This window comes from Aythya marila (assembly GCF_965140915.1).
Source record: "Aythya marila genome assembly, chromosome: 3".
Classification (NCBI taxonomy): domain Eukaryota; kingdom Metazoa; phylum Chordata; class Aves; order Anseriformes; family Anatidae; genus Aythya; species Aythya marila.
This window is the reverse complement of record NC_139044.1, coordinates 112394918-112411322: the sequence shown is the minus strand read 5'-3', so window position 1 is coordinate 112411322 and position 16405 is coordinate 112394918. Positions and strand designations below refer to the sequence as shown.

General features: G+C 44.4%; 1 protein-coding gene across 7 annotated transcripts in view; it reads left to right on the top strand.

The window, feature by feature from the left end:
- The window catches only part of ITSN2 (intersectin 2), a 78565-nt gene that overhangs the window by 59812 nt on the left and 2348 nt on the right, over window positions 1-16405 (top strand). For 3 of the 7 annotated variants that reach the window (XM_082758393.1, XM_082758394.1, XM_082758395.1), the window contains exons 29-38: window positions 10060-10181; window positions 11079-11185; window positions 11785-11968; window positions 12775-12873; window positions 13043-13210; window positions 13609-13821; window positions 14701-14822; window positions 15355-15437; window positions 15598-15681; window positions 15789-15962. In XM_082758393.1, coding sequence (XP_082614519.1) covers window positions 10060-10181; window positions 11079-11185; window positions 11785-11968; window positions 12775-12873; window positions 13043-13210; window positions 13609-13821; window positions 14701-14822; window positions 15355-15437; window positions 15598-15681; window positions 15789-15962 — 1356 coding nt within the window. Of the gene's footprint in view, window positions 1-2306; window positions 5942-10059; window positions 10182-11078; window positions 11186-11289; window positions 11674-11784; window positions 11969-12015; window positions 12136-12774; window positions 12874-13042; window positions 13211-13608; window positions 13822-14700; window positions 14823-15354; window positions 15438-15597; window positions 15682-15788; window positions 15963-16405 lie in introns of those variants that run through there. The other 4 variants (XM_082758398.1, XM_082758399.1, XM_082758396.1 and 1 more) reach the window with 3 other exon arrangements.

The window sequence follows — 16405 nt, the reverse complement described above, 5'->3', positions numbered from 1 at the left end:
ACCAGTTTAGACATATGATAAAAATCAGTATAATTTATAAAATGTATTCTCATATTTTAAAGAATTCTTAACCTAAGTATTGTAATGCTTTTGACAAATACCAATTTCTCTTACTGTCTCTTCTAGCCAGTCAAATATAATTGTATTTGAACGGGAGCAGGCAGATAGGATTTACTCAAATAGGTTTATAGCTTATGAAAATTATACTTTTCCCTCAAATCTAAACTCTGTTACATGGGCCACCTTTGCACCTAGAGTCTTTCCTGGGGCTTACTATTTACAACTGTAATGGCAAACTTCCCTAGCAGAGCAGTAACTTAGCTGAGCAAGACGATTCTTCTCTTCGGTTGGTGTAGCTGTACGCTCTGCCATGAGGTCTCTGCAAGGAAAACTAAAAAATAAAAAAGGATATCACAGTTCTGTAAGCATGTCTCTTACTACAAACCAGCTCTTGGTGACTGCAGAACAGAAAGCACTGAGAGTCCTGCTCTCAGCGACCTTGGTGATGGTTAGAGCCACTCAGGTTTTAATGGCATTATAATAGCTCTTATTCTAATGTTTGCCCTCAAATCATCCTCATGCAAATAAAGACATGCAGAAAGTTTTAAAGCATAAATAGCTATAGATTTACTTACAGGAGTATCTATTATTTTCTTGTCTTTGAGTGCTCGCTCATCCACTGAGGGTCAGATCTTACGTGTGCTGCCAGCATATGCGTGGTGCGTCTCTCCCAGGCTTTCCTCCTGCTCTTCTCAGGGGGTGCAGGTGGGTGAGTGGGGAGCCCTGACCACTTGACAGGTCTTTCTGATGGCCTGGTCTGATCTGGAGATAATTCTGTCACCGGAGACAATCTTTGTCTGTGCTTTAAACAGCTGGGTTTAGGAATTTGTTCCCTTCTTACATATTGGCTTTTTCAGTCTGTCGTCTTGTCCATGGGACCAGTCGGAGCCTTTTCCTTTATTTTCTTTAGCTGCAACTTTTTCCCCTCATCCACCTCAGACGGAGGCAGGACAAGTGGTCCGGCTACACTGGCGTACTTGGTTGCTGGATGTCTTTTGTATCAGAGATCTGCTCCTTCCCTCAGACACATTGTTGCTGAGAGCTGGCAAACTCAGCCAGGTCGACCTGCCTGCGCTCAGTGTGCAGAGCATACATGGAGCTCCTCTTACCCAAGGTGTCTCTGCGATTTCTCTTTCATCGTACTGAAATGTACCCATTCTTTCTGCTTTAATGCATGCATAGTTCCTGTTTCTGTCCACTCTTTTTCCTTTCCATGTGCCAGTGCTGCTGAAGCTCCTCATGCATCTAAATTATTCCTTCAAGTGCTTAGACCTGAGCTCCAGGCAGTCCCCGCTGCTTGACAAGCGCCTTCTTCCCCCCCCTAAATCTCACTGCTGTACCTTCTGTCAGCACAGGGGCCTTGGGTGAAGATGGTTAGACTGGAAGCACTGGGAATAACAGATCCTTTCTCCTTAGACTCTTGACACACGTATGGCAACAGTGAATTTCCTTAGCAACACACCTCATGGTTTTAGTAATACCAGTGGATCTACCTAATTTTTTCCCTCCCAAAGCCTTATGTGTACATGAGACACATTAGAGAGAGACACGAGGCAAGTCCTGTCCTTTCACCAGCTTCTGTCTTCCCAGATGTTTATTCCCATGCATGAAAGATCATAATTCCTGTTCACCATGGTCTAATTAGTGAAGCTGACTCATTTTCAAGGGTGTTCACACTGAAAAACCAACTTGTGCACCAACATACTTGGGGCAGGTGCGTTTCTGTGCCTGAATGTGGACGCTGCTGTGGAAGGACTCAGTGTTTCTCTTACTGGCTATCAAGTAAGGGGTCAGGTTAGTTTTTATGTGCCGATATGAATAGCACTTGGGCTTTTCTTTATAAGTTGACTTTCTATCTGCTTTTCTAATGCCTTATTACAAGTTTTTCAGGAGAAATCCTGGCTTTGTTGAAATCTCAGGGAATTTTGCCATTGCCTTTTAAAAACAACCTAGGGCTTGACCTTGTGTGTTAAGTCTGCATAACAGAAGTCTTCTTTGAGAAGAAAAGTGAGTCAACTGCAGTGGTTTTGAGTCAGTGATGGCTGGTCGCAAGTACTTAACGCTGGGTGTGTTTATAAATACCAAATTGCAAGAGTAGAAGCACGTTATGTCTGTTTTCTGAAAGCTGGGTGTTAGCCATTCCTTTCTGACCTTTGTGGTGTTGTTCTGTCTGTCCATAGAACTCATATGTTTCACTCTTCAAATTTGTGTTCATTTTATCCTTCATTTTTTTTTGTTTTTTTTAGGACCCAATGTTGTCTTCCAGTGTGAAAGCACCTCAGAGACCCACTATCCAAGTTTGACTGTAGCGTGGAGGCAGGGTGGCCAGCCCTGCTCAAAAATCTCTGAAACAATCCTTTTGCTTCGTTTGAATGTTAGATCCAGTCAAGAAATTATTTTTTTTTTTTTGTGGGTTTTCTTATAACATTTACAGTTGATTTGTAAAAGGAGAAAGGATAGTGGGTCTTTGTGTGGCTTTCACTGCTGTTCATTCTTGTTTCCTTTAGCATTTTTCTTTGGCATTGATAATCCTAGATCATTAGCATGCATATCAAGTTATCGTTTGCATGGTGGGATTGCAGACACACAAAGACCCACTATTTGCACAGTTTATCTGAGCTGTTTTGAATGGGCAGTTGTGTTCTTTCAATGTTGTACTGTACATACTTTGCAGAATTAAAATGTTCGCTGATTACTGTTCTAATGGATTTGATTTGATCTTCTGCATATTGAGCTTTTAAAATGACAGCCCGTAAGGCTTATCCAGAAACCAAACCCTACCTGTCTGTACTGCTGGTGGTCACTGTGATTACAAACATGCTACACGATCTAAGATTTAGATCTGGTGCAGTCCAGCCTTTAAATACCCTTTTTACTGGGGAAAGAAATATTTAGCATAGAATGGAAGATACTTTTTATTTTCTTCCTTCACAGTAGTCCTATAGCAGGAATTCAGGTTGTTTTGGCTTGATAAGTTGTACCCTAAACAACCTCCTGCCTTGATTCAGTTTTAGCAGATAGTGGGTATGTACTAGTTAGTGCAGTACTTGTACAGCCTCTGTGCTACTAGACCCTTGCTCTGCTCCTTTTTTTTTTCATTAAATAGTTACGGTACTGAGTGGTGTTTTTATCTCGCTAAATTCTTCAGCGACATAAAGTAAGTACCAGCTGAAAGCTGCTGCTCTTCTATTTGGTAAATAAATAGCAGCCTAATACGTAGGCAGCCTTGGTAAAGAGATGTTGTCAGAAGAGAAACACTAACAGACACCTGGAGCTGAAGGCAGGGAACTTTGGTTTAAAAATGGACCTATATTCCTCATCTACAAAGTGGCCCTTGAAGGCACAGTTACAGCACGCTAGCGATACAATGCAGTAAAGGTGCCCACATTTTTTTGGGATGGGGAGAGAGAGGAATTGGGACTTCAGGACTATAACCCTGATATCCCTTTAGATAAAAGGATTAATCAATAGCAGACTACTCATCTGATGAAATAGTTCTTTGATCCTGTAACAACAGGAGAGACCTAGTCACACACAGTATTTAATTTAGTTGGTTTCCTGAATTTGGTAACAAATCAGAAAAGGTCACTTATGCAATCAGAAATGTTTACAAACCATTGTATGTTTACTCTATTTATATATATATGAATGTTGTAAAGGTACTATCAGGAAAAGGTTAGTCAAATTGCAGAGATTTAAAAGCCTTTCTCCGAAATTTCTATCGAAAAAGCGGAATGTTACATATTTAATATACTTTATCAAATGATGTATATGTGCCCTTTAGGTCAGAGGTATATCTTTTGTGCAATACAGACTACAGCAACGTGCCTACATAAAACTACAAATGGATTTTTATTCTGGATGTATTTTGTCTAAACCAGTATTTTGTCATAGAATGAAATGTTACTGTAGGCAAATAATGTGCTAGATAATTTCTCCAGTATTCTAGCTGACTTGTTTTCCTTTTGAAACTACATTTTTAAATATTTCTGCTAAAATATGCTAATCACTCTGAATTGCCTTCTCTTAATTTCTGATTTTGAAGGTCTGTTTAATGCAGACCGAACTTTGTTGTGCTACACCAGTGGTGTCAAGCAGTCAGTCACTCACGTTAGTCTGAGAATTAGGTGATCTTATAAATTATCCCATTTCTAAGAGGCACTGTGAACCTGTGGGATTTAAGCTAAGCTGACTTCCCAAATGTTCAGTGTCAATTTTCCTGGAATGCCAAATTGCTACTCATTGATTTGGGAAAAAGAAAAACAACTTCAAATCATATCTGGGATGATTTACAAACTAATATCATGGCATTTCCCAAAAACAACTGTCATTCTACCCAATTTTAATGGTGCAGTTGGAGATTAGGGTAGTATCAAGTACAGTTTCACCCATGTAGCCCTGTCGTTGGGTACATAGATATGAGCATTACTAATTATTGCAACAGCTGCCCCTCAGTTTGAACTGATGAGTATTGCGGTGAAGCATTTTGGGCTTTCACAGTTACCTTCTGATGATTCAGTATTACTTGAGTATGCTCTAAATTCTCTAATAACAATGATAATAATAATAATAACAATAGACTTAATAATAACGCTGATTGAAAGAGACAGTGTCCCTGCCATTGGTATTTCTCTTTTCAGAAGTCTGCCTAATACAGGTCAAGCACAGTCACCTGAGAGCTCTGCTCTCCTGTCACGTGCTGGTGCAGAAAGAATCGCACAGCTACATCAGGCTGTCAGTAGGAAAGGCTCTGCTGAGGCTGTATGTACTGCAGGATTTTAAAATAATCTATCAGCAAAGAGGTGCAGCTGATGGAAGCTGTATTTAAATCAGACTTTTTGATTTAAAAACATCCAGTCTTTGCTGATTGTATGTAACCCTCTCTCTCCTTGATAAATGACCCTGGAGTGAGGTTCAGGTATTGTCCCAGCCAGCCAAGTAAAACTGGCATCAAAGTGCTCATCCTGGATTTGGGTGAAGACAGTTCAGCTAAGGACAGGGTGAAAGCCAGGGATAGTTCTTGAACTGACAGTCCTCCCTGAAGGCCTGAGAGGCTAAGTGTTGCTCAAAGCCACAAGATGTTACAAATGAAGCAGAACATGACATTGCCTGCAGCATAGCACTGGCTTAATGCCGTTTCCTATGGGCCAGCAGAGAATGGGGGCCGTTGTGTAACTGGGTGCGAGATTGCAAATGGTACTGAAGTGCACCAGAACAAGGACTGAAGCGCTTCCTAATTTTGTAATTGTCTGGTTTGCATCAAAACCTACAAAAGCTTAGTTTTGCAAAAGCTTGATTTCCAAAGCTGAGTTCCCACTCAGCAATTAGATCCATGCAGGAAAGCCTCGTGCGACCACCGAGACCCGGTGCAGGTCTGGGCGTGCGAGTAGTGTGAAAGCAGAGCACTGCGCTAACGTCATCCTTACTAGTGGAGTTAGGAGCACAGGAGGCGTAAAGCTCCACTCAAAAGTTACACGCTAACAGTCACAACACACCCTACCAGTCCATGACCACATGTCCCACCTTGGTGCTTGGTCAGACCGTATCCCTGTGCGGTGCTTTGGGGTCGGGGTAAAACACCTGTACATAAGTCTGCTCGTAGGAACGCTGGCGAACCTTGGCCTGTAGTCGTGTTGGGAGCTGCTGCAGGGTAACGCTGCTTTGATGTAATGAACTAATAAACTGCTACTTCATGGTGTGTGCTGCCTTAAAATTACCTTGTGTTGTTCTCTTCAAGCTAGAGTATTAACGTGTGGGGATGGTTGTTCAGACATGCAAATGCAGGCTGTGCTTAGCATGAGGCAATTGTTCATCTTTGTTTTCAAACAAAGTTGTAAGATAACTATGCAAATGTACTTTATTAAAGGGACGCATAAAAGGATCTAGTTTGTCTGTTGTGTTTTTTTTGTTCACCTGGGGAGGTTTGTTTTTTTTTTTTCCTGTCTGAATAGTTGGGACAAGCATTATGTTACCTGGGTCTGTGACACAGCGACTTAGTTTTGCTTTTTACCTCTTGCAAATTGAATCATTAATTTCTTCTTTTGTAGTGGAGAGAGTAAAATGCGCGTAGTGATTAGGGGCGATTGGATACAACTTGGATTATGTTTCCTGGAGCCTGATGGAAACCAACCTTTTCAGATTTGCTGGATTAGCTCCTTGCACAGGTTCCAGGAGGCGCAGAGGCTACGGACAGCTACAGGCAGTGACAGGAGTACGCTGCAAGTCAGGTAGCCTCTTGGTGTGCCAGCAGAGCTGGGAACGTGAGAGATGTTCCCTGACACCATCAGTCTGTTCTCTGCCTGTAGTGAAGGGGCTCCTTTAGTGCTGCTCCACGGTGAGATGTGCTCTTTCTTCAGTATCCTAGGATTACAGAGACAGGTTAATACAGACAAAAAACAAAAGCCTTATCTGATTTTTCCAACCATATCAACTGGTTTGAGCTAAAAAACAAAACCCCAAAACAAAAAAATCCACAAGTCTTAAACCAAGCTATCTGGTTACAAATGGAATTTACTAAAGCCACGTCTGCCCTGAAATACTCCTCACTAAATGACCTGGCTGTGATGCCTCACAGCTTGCTTAGGACATATACTTCAGGGAAGGTGCTTGAGCTCATGTTTGAGGCTCAAGATGTCTTTCCAAAGCTGTCGTTTTTTAAATGTGTTTTTTCATTGTTCACTGAGTGGGCAGCATTGCTGGGGAAGCGGGCAAAGCATGTGGTGCCCAAGCAAATCTGGGCATCTTTGAGAGCTTTGTGTCTGGCTGGTTTTTACCTCAATTCTTTGGAACTGGATTTAAGTCAAGAATTGAAATTCATTTCCCCTTTTTGAACAAAGGAAAAAAAACGATATATTTTTTTTTGAAATGGTGATAGATGTTGTTCATCTGTCTTTCACAGAAGGGTTTCTTCAGAAAGAGTCATTCTTCCCCTAGAACTTACCTGAAGTCCAGAATATGTCGGTAATCTGAAAGATCCCCTCTGCCCCTGGTTTTCAAGTGTTTGAATCTCACGCAGGGTAGAAAATCTTTGGACTGTGAAGCTTTAGCTTTCCAAGCAGGGTTAACTAAGTTAGTAGCAAGAAAGTATTTCTTGCTCAGGTATATTTGGAGTGGGAAGTGTAATTTTAAACGTAAGTTTAGAGACTGGGATTTCCTGTTTATAAACTCTCCAGCTCGTTCTCCCCTGCCGCTGCGAGAGAGCTGCTTCCCCATCTTGGAGAGCAGGATTTAACACGAAAGGTACCACAGCCGTGGCAGGCATTGCTCTCTGAAAAACCCTCTGCTTTTACAAGCTGTATGGGGAGCTTGCGACGAAGCTTCACAAGGCAGAAGCCAGGGCAACAGCTTTCTGCTGCCAAAAAAAAGGGTGCTCCTCTCGCTTCCACGCGCGTTCCTGGCTACTGGACTCGCAGAAAACAGCTGTTTTCCTTTTCTCCCTCAGGATTCCTCTTCTGCCAGGCTGTGAGCTGGGAGGCAGCGAAGTGCCAGCGGTGATGCAGGGAAAGGAGGGAACAGGAACGTGGGAGGAGAGAGTTAGAGCTGCAGGCCCACCCCTGCTGCAAGGGGTTGCTGCGGCCGCTTTAGAGAAAGGTTGGCGAGGGTGAGGCACATCGCTGTATTCCCTCATTCACCTTCTTCCCCTCAGATCCAAAGGCCTAAAATTTGCCTTCTAAAATCAGATGTATGGATTCCAAGCTGTTTTTTATGCCACTGTCGTCAGAGCCATCAAAACCCAGAGCTTTTGGACTGATTTAAATATAAAAGCGTTCATCCACCGATCCCAAAAGCTGACAGTCCAAAGGCGAGGTTAGTACAGGGGGCCAATTAAGTGAACTGCGGTTTTGTGCCTGACAACAAGATTTATAAATCAGATTATTTTAGGTGCGTATAAAAGGCGTGTTTGCCTCCCAGTTTGCTTCAGCCTGACTTAGCAGGAGACAGACACAAACCCAAGGGTATGGGTGTTTCAGACAGCTGTGGTACAAGCAAACACCAGCGGGAGCTTCAGTGCTTTGCTGCCCTGGTTGTAGGGCTGTACCTCGCAGCGGAAGGAAAAAACACGTGGTCAAAGCTGAGATCTAAGGTCTGAGTCTGGGCAAATAAAGTCTGGCTATTGTGCAAGGACCTGACAGGCCTAAAATTAGGACTTGTCGGTCGTAGGAACACTCAGGACCGCATAGCTGGGCTTAAATTTGGTTCTGTACATGCTAAAGAATGACACCAGAATCCAGAAGTCGCACGGGTTGGCCAAAGTAAAAACTGATGGGTGATGAGATCATAGGAATCAGTTTGATCTATAGCTTTACTCCCTTTTCTCTTCTGACTTTGGCTTGATTTTAACTTTGGAAATAATTAAGTCTGAAAGCCATGTTCTCCACAGTTGGAAGAGCTGAAATCCCAGATCCCTTCATCAAAAGTAGTATTTTTTCAGTCCTTGTTTGAAAGCTTCAGATTCGTGATCCTTCCAGAGGGCACATGGCAGAAGTGAAAAGCCCTCGTTTTAAATCGAGCTGTTGTCTTTACTGCTGTACTCCTTTGTGTTGCTCCAAGGGTTTCCCCATTAAAATACTCTGAGTGGTTTCCTAAAACTTCATCTGACAAGTGTTTCTCTGGCGTGGCCGTCTCTTTTGCTGAAGGATGCTGCTGCTTCCAAGCAGCTGGGTGCCTGCCCGACAAGAAGGACACAAATCTGGAAGTTCACATTCAGCCACTGTCACATCAAGTTCAGCCAAATGTTCCCCGTTTTTTGGCTTTTTTTTCCTTTTTCTTTTTTTTTTTACAAATGTATTATTTATTCGTTTTCATGTCATTGTTTCGGGCAGTCTTCCCACAGGCAAGTCTATAAACAGGCAGCAAACAGAACGAAGCCTCATTCTGATGCCCTGGGTGCGTTAGGGTGACAGGGGAGGCACAACCCTCGGGGCTGTAGGTCGCGCTGCCTTTCTCTACACCTGTAAACTGTCAAAGAGTCGTCGTTCCCCTAGAAACGCCTGGTCTAAAAGAGTTGCTGCCATGTCCTTTCTGTTATTCTACATAATCCAGTTCAGATTTCATCCAAATCTGATGCAGCCACATCAAATGGGAGATGTATATCCTTAAATACGCTGTAATTGTTTTTCTTCCCCCCCCGTTACGTTGCAGTGCTCTGCTAGCACGTGATGGTCAACAGACGGATCAGAGTTTGACTTCACCTATTCCCCTTTACCCATCTAAATATATTCACCACTTTGACTTTGCTTTTACCAGTTTTCATTTCAGTTACTAAATTTCAATCACTGCCGTCATGTCTACTAATGTGCAATGGAGAAAGAACGAAGCTGTAGGGTCTGCATGTTAGCATAGAGAACTTGGGGTTTGTGTCCCTGGATGTCTGTGTGTTCCTCTGCATGATTTTGATTGTTTATACTTAATGCATCAAACCAATTCAACGTATCCCTGGCTCATTTGGTTTCTAAACCAGAAAGAAGTTGTGCAACTCTGAGGTTTGTGCAACTATGAATTTTGCATTACACATTTGCAAACTTCTGCTGGTGGTTTGTAGAGTAAATTAATAATCAAGGCAGAGTGTTTTAGAAATGGGGTGGAGGTTAAAGGTGCAATGTCATGAACTAATGCCAGACACGTTCTGGATGACTTCGTCTCACAACAGACACTGTGTAAGGTAAGAGAAAATCACAACTGTGATTGAAAACAGCACTGCAGAAAAGGAGAAGAGGGGGAAAAACACATAAGATCAATGGAGTTACATGAAGTTAGGAATTCTCATTTGCATCACAGCTCAACATAAAGGGATGCTCGAAGAAATAAAAAGGTGACAGAATGAAACCTGGCACAAAGAGGGGAGGGGGCTAACCACTACACTGTTTTTTATTGAAACCCAAGAAAGAAGAGCTGTGCATATAGTCTGAGTCATGGGTTGGTCTGTGTTGATGCAACGTTGTTAAATCACCAGATGTGGTGGCTTGAGCGGGATCTAAACTCCTGGCTTGCTTCTTGTAGGGTGTGCTGATCTCCAAAGCCTTGATACTATGCAACCCATAGAGAGGAAAAGACAGGGCTACATCCATGAACTCATCCAGACGGAAGAAAGGTACATGGACGACCTCCAGCTTGTCTTAGAGGTGAGATGTCGTGCATGTGAAAACGTGTTTGGACAAACACCACCTTGGTCCTACAGAACAGGAGCAAGTAAAGGGATCCTTAGGAACTGGGAAATGCTAGAGGAAGAAAGTGACATTGTGTGAGCACCTCCTTTTCTAGTGAACATTACGTGGTCACCCAACAGGCTAAAAAGTCACGCTGTGAAAGACATTGCTCTACAAAGACCTTAGGATTTTCCAAACCCTGCTCTTAAGAGTTTGGGCCAACGCTCAGTGTAAAGACGAGGGGCAAAGGTTGATGGGCTGTCTGGCAAAGCTGCACGGGCTCATGACAAACCCTGAAAGTACCATAAAAGTTGATCGTCTGCCTTTGTCTCTGACTTTATTTCTAGAAGCAAGACTGCCCTGCTAGGTGGGCCAGCATTAGACTGTCCTGGGAGTCTTGGTCTCTCTACATAAAGTAACTGGTGGAGTGTTAAACCTTAAAATAGAGCAAGTTGCAGAGGTGTTCTGGTATCTGGAGGTGTTGCATGGAGGAAGGAAGGAAGGGGTAGCTCTACATGTTAGCTGTGACCGCTTTGGGCACGGGACAGGTGCAGTGTCTGCAGCGTTTGACTGAAATTGCAGGAAGGTTCTCAGGCTGTATGGTCAGCCTGTGGGTCCCAACGCTTGTCCCAGCTTCACAAGTGGTGATGCCACCATCAGAACGAGGTCACACGTGTAGGAAAAACAGGCACGGCTGTCACAAGAGCTGGAGAGGAATTGTTTTTGTCTTCCGTGGAGACGTTGGGCGCTGAGCGTTCATAAAAAAAGCAAGATCGCTGCTAATCTAAATGAGAGGAGGCTAATCTAAATGAGAGCGTGGTTTTGTCTCTGGAGAGTTTCTCATCTTTATGATTTTTTTTTTTTTGACCACAGGTTTTCCAGAAACCAATGGCTGATTCAGGCTGCCTCACGGAAGGGGAAATGGGGCTGATCTTTGTTAACTGGAAGGAACTCATCATGTCAAATACAAAGTTACTGAAGTGAGTGCTTCCATTTTTGTCTTGTAAAGTAAGAATTCACTTTTTTGTGAATTTCACCTTTTGTGTTTTCTTCTTCCTCTTTATCCTCTTGTTCCTTCCCTCAGGACGTTTCTGGTTTTACAGTAAATATGTCTGTCCTTGCCGATTACTTGCTGTGTCCGTGTGCATTCAACAGCTGAAGGCATTCAGAGCGTCTCAGAAAGAAGGAACTGTTACAAGAGAGAGGCAGGAATAAACAGCGAGAACCGATGCACATTTATTGTAGTCTCTTAGAAACAGAGCCCTGCAGCAAACAGCGAGCATGGGAGGTGTTCTCCCCAGCTCTCTGCAAAGCCACCTTCTGTTCTCTAAAAATAATCTTTGGGGAGACCGAGTGGCTAACAGTGTGCTGTAGTGGGATGGTGCTTGAACACAGCAGTTGTCCTGGAAGCCTCAAAGGAGTGTCTCAGTCACGCAGACCCTGTCGGGCATCTTTCAGGCCACGCTGAGCTTCCTGCAGCCTGAACTTCTGAGGCTCACATCCTTTCGCAGCTGCGTGTTGTAAGAATTTTGATTTAGGCCTTGCAGCAGTGTTGGATGGTGATTTGTTTTCTCTCCAGAGCCTTGCGAGTGCGTAAGAAAACAGGAGGAGAAAAAATGCCTGTGCAGATGATTGGGGACATCCTGGCAGCAGAACTGTCCCACATGCAGGCCTACATTCGGTTCTGCAGCTGCCAGCTTAACGGGGCCTCATTGTTGCAGCAGAAAACTGATGAAGATGCTGATTTCAAAGACTACTTAAAGGTATCTTCTTCAGCAGCTTTTGTACCTTCTCCTTTCCTCAATGACAGGAGCCTGTCTAACCAGCAGCGACCAGATCAAAATAACCCAGAGAACAAAATCTTGCAAAAATAGACAAGAACCTTCCATGGATAGCACTGTGTGTGCTTTTTGTATGTCTTTAGTGAGTACATTGCTCCATTTCCCTGTTTGTCACTCATTCCTTCAGTGTACTGGTTAACTCTACAAGGTGCCAGTGCCTTCCCAAAATATATGTGGTCAAAGGAGTCTGCAGAGTTAAAACAAGAAGGCTGCTGTCCCAAACACGTCATGCAACTTGCAAACCAGTGGGGTGTGTGCAGGGTGTCTGAATGGTGGGGCTGCAGCATAAAAAATAAATACAGAAATAAATAATTGCTGCCGTGTTGCAGCTGATGCTGGGGATTTGAAGAGAGAAAAAGGAGGTTGTAAAGGAGAAATGCCAGAACCTTTGACATCAGGCTTTTGGTTCTTTCATTGCTTTGTGGTTTGTTTTTGCAACCCAAGTGAGGCACATTATGTCAAAATAAAAGCTAGAATGCTTTTGAACGTCAGGACTCCACGTGAACAATGATGCTACAGCTTTTTCTGGCAAAGCACCTGAGCACAGTGACAGCGCTGGCTTTCCTGTTTGTTCCAGTGAACTGTGCTGTTTGCTGACCTAAAAGTCTAAGATTTCTTGGAATACCTGAAAAAAAATAAATCTGATCAGACTCTTTTCAGTGCAGTGAAGGAACTGTTCCTTGATGAATAACGCAATGTCTCTGTTAAATCTCTGGATTGCACCCTAGAAACTCGCCCTGGACCCTCGCTGCAAAGGGATGCCCCTCTCCAGTTTCCTCCTGAAGCCGATGCAAAGAATAACGCGCTACCCTCTGCTTATAAAGAGTGTGAGTACCCCAAGTGAAGCCTTGGGGGAGAATGCTTTTGATTTTGGTCTCTAAAGCAAAAGTAGAAAAGCATTATCCCTTTACAGGGATTTCTCTGAGAGTGTGGAGGAACTGTTCCTTTGCTTATATCTTTTCTTCTCTTGGTTTCTCCCATTTTTTTCTGCGCCAGATTCTAGAGAATACTCCAGAAAATCACCCAGACCACAGTAACCTCAGGCTTGCCTTGGAGCGTGCGGAGGAGCTGTGCTCTCAGGTTAACGAAGGGGTGCGTGAGAAGGAGAACTCGGACAGGCTGGAGTGGATCCAGTCCCACGTGCAGTGCGAAGGACTCGCTGAGGTAGCTGCACCGCTGCGCTGTGCGGCCAGGGCTTCTGCTGTTCATTTTGGAAGGGCCACAGGGGTGAAGTGGGAGTGCTTGCTCATATCTGTTATTGGGAAGTGATCCACTGCTGAGCCCTTGGCAGAGAAGCTTTTATTAAATTCTGCCCGCAGCCGTAGTACGATGAGCCCCCATTGTTTGTGCCTGGTTTTGGCAGTGGAGAAACCTCCATTTACCAGCGTAAAACTAACACCACTTAGATAGCTAAATGAGCAGAGCAACTCGTGACTCTGTGGGCTCTTCTTAACTCCACCTTCATTAAACAAAAGAGAAGAGGATTTTGAGCAGTTTGAGCAGTCTTCACTGTGAGGAGGAGCATTAACTTGCTGCTGATGATGGATTTTTTTCTCTCGTAGCAACCAGTTTTCAATTCCCTGACGAACTGCTTGGGACCACGGAAACTCCTGCACAGCGGCAAGCTCTACAAGGCGAAGAGCAGCAAGGAGCTGTACGGCTTCCTTTTCAACGACTTCCTGCTGCTCACCTACATGGTGAAACAATTTGTCTCTTCCGGCTCCGATAAACTCTTCAGCCCCAAATCCAACTCCCAGTTCAAAATGTACAAAATGGTGAGTGAGACAAGATGCCCCGTGGTCACGTTGATCTGGTGGGACGCGGCTGCTGCTGAGGAATGCTGTTTTGTCTGCTGGGATTCACCGTCTGTCTGATCTTTTGCTGTCACACAGGCGTGTACTGGCAGACAGAACATGCCAACGTCATTCGGTTTAACCCCCTGAAAAGGACGGGCTTCTTTGTCTTGGTTGAGTGAACGCTTCCTTCCACTTCGTGCTGAAGGAGCAGAAATAGCATCGTGTCTGCTCTGCTGCTGAGGAGCTGAGCACCATGCTCAGAATCAGGAGCCTTAACTTAAGCTTGTGGAAGTTCTTGCACCCACAAGAAAGTACTTGACCTTCTGAAAAAAGTAGAAGGTGCAGTGTTCTCATGCCTTTTTAAGACCTGATTGTTTAGGTCTCCAGTGGCTTGAGCTGTTTTTTGAAGTATGCACGTTTGTTTAGGACTCCAAACAGTGGCAGGAGCCAAGTTTTTAAGAACATCAGTCTCTGTGTCTACACAGCACGTGCTCACTGGTCAGTGTTCTCAATATTTTGGAGCTGGGGAGATAGAGTTCAGTATTGGGGCTGCTTTCAGACAGGGAACCTGGAAAATTGCTCCATGCAGGCAGGATTTCCAGTTCCACACTACATCTCTTCTTACAGTCCTGTCCCCTTCACAGAGCTCCGAAGCTAGGAGGACAGCGTGAGGCTTACTGACAGCGCAGTTTTTTCTTAGTCCATTGTTGCAATTTTTTGTGGTGATCGCGATCTGGTTGTTCTTCCTGTGTCAACTTCAGTTTTCTCTCCAGGAAAACCATGTATTTAAATATCCTTGTCAAGTTTCTGCTTACTGCCAGGGTGCCACTGCTACACTGATGTTTGCTTTCCCTTCAGCCTGTCTTCCTCAATGAAGTCCTCGTGAAATTGCCCACGGACCCTTCAAGCGATGAGCCAGTTTTCCACATATCGCACATCGACAGGGTTTACACGCTTAAAACCGACAACATTAACGAGCGGTGAGTAGTGCAAACACAGGTGTGAGATGAACCCTCCTGAACGTGGCTGGGGCTGTTTCCAGTGAGCAGACAGGGGGGCCCTGAGCTCACAGGACAGGGTTCAGCCTCCCAAGCAGGACATAAAATTCCTCTGACTCTCATGTGAATGGGAAGCTTTCTCTCACTTTGTTCTGCTTGTGTGGCAGCTCTTGCAGTGAAATCCGTGTTCACACCGACTGCTCCTAGCTGTAGAGAATAGCTTGGGACTGCAAAGTCCCACATCCCATAAAATTCTTCCCCAGTCCTAGTCAGTCTTTGATGTGGCGCAGCAGACTTTAATAAAGCAGCAGTTCTGATTTCATTTATTTAGGCTGATAGGGAAATGTGGCATAAGATTGAATCCAAAACCTCTGTAGTAGTCCTTGAATTGACTTGCAATTCCTCTGAAATCCAGTGGGGGAAAAAATGGTGAAAGAGGTTGGGGTAAAGTCAGCAATGATGAGGAGTTCCCTGCTTGTGGTACAGCGCTCACCGTAGGGATTGCTCTTTGCAGTACTGCCTGGGTCCAGAAAATCAAAGCAGCATCCGAGCAGTACATCGAGACCGAGAAGAAGAAACGTGAAAAAGCTTATCAAGGTACTGAGTTCCTGTCCTCCTCTCATCCCCGGCACACACTGGAGCAAGGCCAGTTCTTGAAGATGCCCCAGTGCCTGTGTGGGACCTCTCAGATCCCCAGATCTGCTGCCAGTTTTTCTGGTTGCAGCCAATCCATTTATTTCTGGCTTGTCGTTCCCAGCTCGCTCCCAGAAGACGTCAGGAATAGGACGCCTGATGGTGCACGTGATTGAAGCAACGGAGTTAAAGGCCTGTAAGCCCAACGGTGAGTGCGGGCAGGAGGCTCAGAGCACTGCGATGCCTGGCAGGGCTCGCTGAGAGGAGGGAGGTTTCTGCACTGCTGAGGGATTTCATCGCTGCCTCTGTGTTTAGGGAAGAGCAACCCCTACTGTGAAATCAGCATGGGCTCTCAGAGCTACACGACGAGGACCATGCAGGACACCTTGAACCCCAAGTGGAACTTCAACTGCCAGTTCTTCATTAAGGACCTGTATCAGGATGTCCTGTGCATCACCATGTTCGACAGGGATCAATTCTCACCCGATGGTAAGTGCGTGAGTCTTTATTTTAGGAAAAGAGCGCGTTTATGTGACTAGGGACAACAGAGTTCCTCACCAGTGGCTCCAAGAGCCTGTAGGTACACTTGCTTCCTGAGAAACGCTGTGTAAAAAAAATACTTGATTACTGAAGAGGTTGAATAGCCCCAGCAGTCAAGATTTGATCCCACTCTGGCTTTTGCATCAGAAGCAGAAGTATTTTCTGTCAAGCTGGGGAGACAACAGAAACTGAAAGCAGTTTTTCTCTGTCATTGTAGGCGGTGCCTGGAAATAATACTTTAGGTTATATTTGCACTGCAGTAGCTTGATAAGCTTGTGGGTTGTTTGTTTTTTTTCTCTTGGAAACGAAACATATTTTTGGCAGTCAGTAGCTTCTGGTGCTCTTCAAAAGTGCTTCTTCAGGGCTCTGACACAGGGTTAATTACTGCCGAT